General features: G+C 44.9%; 1 protein-coding gene across 1 annotated transcript; it reads right to left on the reverse strand.

Moving 5' to 3' along the window:
- Window positions 1-389: 389 nt before the first annotated feature.
- On the reverse strand, window positions 390-3,830 carry LOC108118099 (protein hairy). The gene is made up of 3 exons (XM_017230652.2): window positions 3,266-3,830; window positions 2,169-2,264; window positions 390-2,035 (listed from the first exon to the last, which is right to left on the reverse strand). Exons 1-3 carry the CDS (start codon window positions 3,362-3,364, stop codon window positions 1,220-1,222), a joined length of 1,011 nt encoding a protein of 336 aa, XP_017086141.1. The 5' UTR covers window positions 3,365-3,830; the 3' UTR covers window positions 390-1,219.
- Between the last annotated feature and the right edge of the window lie 2,578 nt (window positions 3,831-6,408).

The following is a 6,408-nucleotide window of genomic DNA, read 5'->3' on the forward strand; positions in this document are numbered from 1 at the left end:
AAAATAAAGGCGTGCCTATATATCCGTTACGGTCTGGCCGCAGAAAAGCCTTCAACCCGTCGTGCCGATTACATTAGCAGAAACCGCAATAATCGAGCCCCCTTAGAACGTAGTTGTATTATCGTGGAACTCCCCGTCGATCCCCGCCAGCGGAATGAATTTCACCATGGGCATTATAATTAGCAACGAAATTCGCCATGATAAGTCTTAGAGGGGCTCGATAAGTTTCTTGTCACTACTTTTTTCCCCCTTTTTTTCGGCATTCTAAAGGCCTGACCTCTAAGAAGTCAAATGGACTTTCACCCAAAAGCTAAAGTGGAAAAAAATGTATAAAGCCAACCCAATAAGAATTCAGTTTTGCGTATTTATAATTTTTAGTAGAATCTTTTAATTTTATTTCTTTTTAGTATGTTGTTTGTTTGTTTTTTTCTTTTCTTGTTGTTGATTTTTTTTGCTTTTGTTTGCATCAAATTCTTGTTTTTGTTTTCTTAGAAGCTCATTATGTTCACTATATCACGTGGCCTTACGAATAGTTTTTTGTGTTCTATAAATATATAATTATTCTTTGATTAGACTTAAGAGCGAGAGAAAAACCTAAGCGGCTTAGCTGGCTATGGTACAAAAAGTTCTATATTTAAATGGAGATGTACATCCTATATAATATATATATATTTATATATAAGAGTTATGTTCTTGCGTTTATCTTTTTCATAAAAAGTATTTCAGCTTTTCAAGTGTTTTCATTTTTTCTTTTTTGCGTGTTTGCGTTTTGTGAGTGTATGGAAGACTTTTGCTGATTTGCTGTTATTCAAAGAAGTAATACATGATACATGAGGCAATTCAACACCAAGTACTTGGACTGAGGTAGTTTGGCGATGTCCTGGTAGAATACCGTTCTCAAATCGATTACATAATAATAATAAATAAGTTATAACAACGTGTGTGTGTGTGTGTGTGCGTCTGATGGAGGCCCTTAGCCTCGTCGATGGATTTCTAAGACCAAAGTCAGGAAATTATTTCAACGAAGCCGTTGGACCGTTTAAGGATTCGCATGTTTGCGGCACTTCAAAGCAACATTTGCGTTATCCCGGCGAATGATGTGAAATGTCTACGCGCATGCGCACAACGCCTGCGCATGTGAGTTGTTGGATGAGTTCGGGGGTCAGTCTTAAAAGCGGGAGATTCGATAGAGGGGCGACTATCTATGAAGACACCCTCTCTACCAGGGCCGCCAGGGCTGCTCCTCCTCCTTGATCTGTTTCTTCATCACCAGCGACAGGGGCTGCTGTTCCATGGGCACCACACGCTGGATGACCGATGGCTTGATGTCCATGGGCTCATAGCTGGAGTTGGCCGGACTGGGCGGGGCATAGCTGCAACTGCTGCTGCTACCGGGCGCCGACTCGTATCCGGCGGAGGAGTGCGAGCTGGCGGATCCGGTGCTGGCGGTACGCTGGGGCATGGTCACCAACATGGGTTGCTGTTGGGCTGCTACCGCTGCTGCTGCTGCTGCTGCGGCGGCAAGTTGCTGCTGCTGCTGGTGCTGCAACAACTGTTGCTGCTGTGGCAGACTCTGTGGCAAGACCAGGGCAATACTGCCATTTGGCAACTTGGTGGGGATCACTTGCATTCCATTGGGCAGGAAGTAACCACTGGCCGTCTGCTGGATCTGGCCGAAAAGGTAGGGCGCCGCTGCTGTCTGCTGGCTGTCCTGTTCCGGCGAGCTGGGTGGCGAGGGCAACATCTGGGCGTGGATGGACTGCTGTTGCTGCTGGCGCTGTTGCTGGTGCAGTTCTGTCTTAACGCCATTGATGCAGTTGCTCAAGTGCTGCAACAGACGACGACGCTGGGCAGGCTCAATGCCAGGGAAGCGGCTAACCTCGTTCACGCAATCGGCGAAACCGGCCTTGAATTTGTTGACAATCTTAGGATCAGCGGCCTGTTGCATGGCAGCCTGCTGGCGCTGCAGCTCCTGCAGATGCTTAACTGTCTTCTCCAGAATGTCGGCTTTTTCTAACTTGGAGTGGCGAGCCGGCTAAAAGTAGAAAGAAAAGAATTCGAAAATTAGTAAATGTGTAGGGATTTTGATTTAAAAAGAAATAATTTTTCTGATTTTTAAAGATTTTAAATTTTCTGTTTTTTAATCCTAATTTTTGTCAGATACTTACGTCTTTCTTGGTGGCATCCAGAATAAGGGTCTTGAGTTCATTGAGACAGTTGTTAATACGGGCGCGTCGGCGTTTCTCCATGATCGGTTTGTTCGACTGCAAGAGGCAAGAAAAAAGGAAAAAACAGCGATTAGTCACGGCTTTTGCATGGCTAATTTGACCTCATGCAGCGACCCAAAAATAGAGGAAGCTGCATGGGTCTTTAATTGGGATGGATAAAGTGTATGGCAGAGGAGGAGGATGAGTCTGAGGAGGATCTGGGGGACTGGGGGACTGGGGGAAACGGATTGACTGGCTGGCGGCCAAATTTAGTCGCACGGCGCGTGCTCTATTTATAGCGCCACTCAGGCGAGGCAATTTTAAAAATAGTTTGGCGGTTATAAATTACAGCCAGTGGCTATAAATAAACACCAGCCAGGTATGAGAAAGATATAGAAAGAGATTGGCAAGGTCAGAGCGGGAAATGCAAAGATGCCAAACAAATCTAAGGGGGCACAAGTCGCCAAATTTGGCTACGGATGAAGTCAGCTTTTTGGCCAATTCAATGAACCGGTCGATAGTCTGGCCAAAAACGGCGGCTGATGACCGACAATTGCAGCGACCACGCGACGCACGCGCCAAGTGGAAGCCGAATCCGGGGACCTGGTGGGCAGCTCCGCCAGCCAATTTTGGGCGGCACTCATGAATGGATCGATGTGAATCGTGTGTAGTCGGAGTAGTAGTAGGCATATATATATATATATATATACCATATAGTAAATGCCACCAACGCGACGCGAGATAAATTCGCTTTGTGTTGGCGCGCCGACGGCGGCTGTTTTTGGTCTGGCTCAGAGTGTTTCTTTTAGACAGTCAGCCATGTGGGAGATGGCTAAAAAGGAAATGCATTTGGGCAGCGGGATTGATGGGGCCAGTCGCCCACAGGCAAAGTTTCAAAATCAAGTCGAGCTGGAAGTGGGTGGCAGCTCTCATTTAAGGGAATTCTCGGCTTATTTAATCCATTTTTTTTCGATGACTCTAGAGGTTCTGATTTAATCCATTTTTGGTTTGATGGAGGAGTGTTTGGGATTTTTGTTTTTCTCAAAGAAGACACTTACCCGACGGTCACTTTTGATCGGCGTCTCCTTGAGCTGGGCCGGCACAACGGCGGTGCCCAAAACGTTGGTCATGTTGGCTGCTGTTACGCCGGTAACCATTTCGGTCAGATATTGTTTATTGAGTTTGAGGCACAGTTTGGTTTTCACTTGGCAGCAAATATGGATTTGCTGCTCTTTATTATATAAGTTCACTTTAGCTTTTGCTTGCTAGTTGCTTGACTCTTTGTTCAGTTTTTAGTTTGAAGTTCACTTGGTTTCACTTTCGCGCAGCGTCGCAGAGAAGTACGTAAAATAAACCTTTGAGTTCTCTTTGATTTGGTTTCAGTTTTTGCAAGCGGAGCGATAGAACCGAACGCTACGAGTTACGGCAGGCGAATGAGCAGCAGGTTCTGGCTGCAGTGCGATTAAAAGACCGAAGCGAGTCGACACGAAGCAGAAGATCGATCGTTCGGCTTTTCGGGGATGGTATATCGTTGTGATATATATATATATATATATATATATATATATATACTGGGTCTGGGATGTGTGCGGAGCGTAGCGGGACTACCTTATCGCTGGGCTCTCGGCGGACGAATGACGATTGATCGACAGGTTCGTTGGCTAAATCGCCGCTGCGAGACGCGAGCGCGAGCCACACGACCGCACAAATACACATACATACACGAGTGGCATTAACGGCTACCTAGGGGCTACTATACTACATGGGCTACCTGCTTGTTTGTGTATTAGTGAGCGGTACCTAAACTCGTACGTAGTACGTTTGAATACCCCGCGTTACTCATACGCCCCCTGGGTCCCGGAATTGGGCATTTCTTCCTTTCTGAAAATCACACACTGCGAAACCCCACGATCGCCGATCGCCGGCGCTTTTTGGTGAGGGATTCACAAGAGGCTGTGTGTTTCTGCTGCTGGCGGCGGCGATGGTGGTTTCTGGTGGCTTGTAGTTCGTGGTTGTGCCAGTGCTGATTCATGCGGCCAACGCGACGACGTCCCATAGAAGGTGAAAATAGCTGGCGATATGACGCCACCCAGTGCGACAGGTTCGGTTTTTTGTGTGCTATATATATATATATAAATTTATATTATATATCTGCCGCTCGGGGGTCGCTAAACAGTAAACAAGATCACAAGGTTGTGTGCGCACGCCAGGCGGAAGTGGGTGGTTTTTGTTGTTGTTGGTCTGTTGGTCTGCTGGGCAGTGGGTGGTGATAGTATCCCCCTCCGATTCATTTTTTTCCAGACCAGTCTGTATAATCGACTCATTCCCCATGCCGTGCGCCGCAATTATGTGAAGGTCGCCCTTTTGGTTTTTGATCGATAGCCGACGGAGCTAAATGAAATGGAAATCGTTACGGGCAAGGCTGCGTGGATCACACGTGCTCCGGCCGACGCTTAGATTCCATTTGATGGCGTCTACGTGCAGTGATGATTTTTCACGTTTCTCAGTTTTTTTCTTGTTCTTTTTTTGTTGTTGTTTGGAGTAATGATTTATCGAAGGTTGGGTGTAATTACACGCCGCTACAAGGAAAAGTTTGCTATACACACAAAAATAACCATTCATTAATAGAATGAATCTAAGGGGAATTGTTCTTAAAGCTGAGTAATATTTTGTGGATTTGTAAGGAAATGAAACACAGAACTTTGGGAATGACGAAAGTGAAATTTTGAGTAACTACTTGCTTACTTAGACCCCTAATTATTTGTAAAATATTGTTATAGTTCCGAGAACTGTGAATTTTCAGCTACAAATTTGCATGTGATTAGAGACTTTAGATCCGCTTAGGGAGGTGACAGAAATCTGGGTTACAATATGTAATACTGCGAATGACGTCTCTCTCTCTCTGACGTGTGTTCTTGAAGAATATTAATCAGAAATGACATATATCCCTAACCAATTATTACTCAAAGTTTGCTCAGGAAATTGTTTGGGAAACCTAAATCTTTAAGCCACAAGTTCTTACATAGTTATTAAGTTACTTTTGTGGGAGATGAGTCAAGGTGGGCTTAGGTTATCAAGGCTTAAAACGGGTATTTACCAGATTTTTACTAGAGGTTTACTCATGGTGAGTTTGTCAGAGAACTTATAGCCTTTAAGAAGAAACTGTTACTAATTAGAAGTAATTAAGCTTACTTTGGAGAAGATGAGTAAGGGCAGCTTACTGATAATGATATGAGGTTTTTACCATATTTATAAGGTTTCCTATGATAACGTCACTTTTTTTTAGTATAAGAGATAAGATTCCTTTCGGGCAAATCAATCAAGGCGGCTAACAAATATGCAAGCTTAACGATTTGTGAAATCCACAAGAATTTGGGGAATTTCTGATATATTTTGAGGGCTGTCTGGTGTTGAGCTTTTTGTGGTCCCCCGAGAAGGTTGTTATGCCGAGAACACATGCACCGGCAATGCGGCAATATGGCAATGGGGCAATATGGCAATATGTATACGAGCGGTAGTGGCGGACGTCGACAACACCTTCGCGTTCCAATTACAATTTGGCAGCCGATCAAAAGGCGGCCCGCCCGCGGTCAACGTCGGCAGTGACTGAGACTGAGACCGAGACTGAGGCAGCAGCAGCAGCTGAGGCAGTGGCGGTGGCGGTGGCAGAGGCGGCACTTGTGCATGCCAATTTAATTGCAACGAAAAGCAACAAGAAAATAAACAAAACGAGAGATCGGAAAAACGTTGGCGGCGTTTTACATCATGCTTGCTGGCCAAAAACAGCCAAAGGTGTGGATGTATCTCACGGATACACCGCCAAAGAGGTATCTCTACAGATACAGATACAGTCAAAGTTGTTTTTGCGCTCAACGCCCAATTTGACGCCCCATTGTTGCTCTTGTTGTTGTTGTTGTTGTTGGCGGACCCGATCACATGCAGCGTCTAAAATAAACTGTGGCAAAAATTTATAGTCGAAAAGGCGCAAGCACACAAAAATGTGCGCATTGCTAATTGCGTCTAAAATTAGACAGCGCCAGATCCTACAAATTTCCCCGTAAACCCTGGGAGCCCTGATCCCTGATCACTGATAACTAATCACACATAACTAAGGGAAAATTTATTGATTTTTTGAGATTTTCATTATCATTCTAAAAGCGGTCAGAGCTTTCATTTTAAAAGTGTATTAAAAGCAAGCTAA

This window comes from Drosophila eugracilis, unplaced genomic scaffold, assembly GCF_018153835.1.
Source record: "Drosophila eugracilis isolate 14026-0451.02 unplaced genomic scaffold, ASM1815383v1 contig_1104, whole genome shotgun sequence".
Taxonomy (NCBI): domain Eukaryota; kingdom Metazoa; phylum Arthropoda; class Insecta; order Diptera; family Drosophilidae; genus Drosophila; species Drosophila eugracilis.

What these genes read in the sequence shown, in the direction of transcription:
- LOC108118099 (XM_017230652.2), bottom strand. Translation starts at nt 3,364, where the DNA reads ATGGTTACCGGCGTAACAGCAGCCAACATGACCAACGTTTTGGGCACC. An exon ending in CGATCAAAAGTGACCGTCGG is followed by an intron (nt 2,265 to 3,265) that starts GTAAGTGTCTTC and finishes TGCCTCTTGCAG; the next exon opens with TCGAACAAACCGATCATGGA. An exon ending in TGGATGCCACCAAGAAAGAC is followed by an intron (nt 2,036 to 2,168) that starts GTAAGTATCTGA and finishes TTCTACTTTTAG; the next exon opens with CCGGCTCGCCACTCCAAGTT.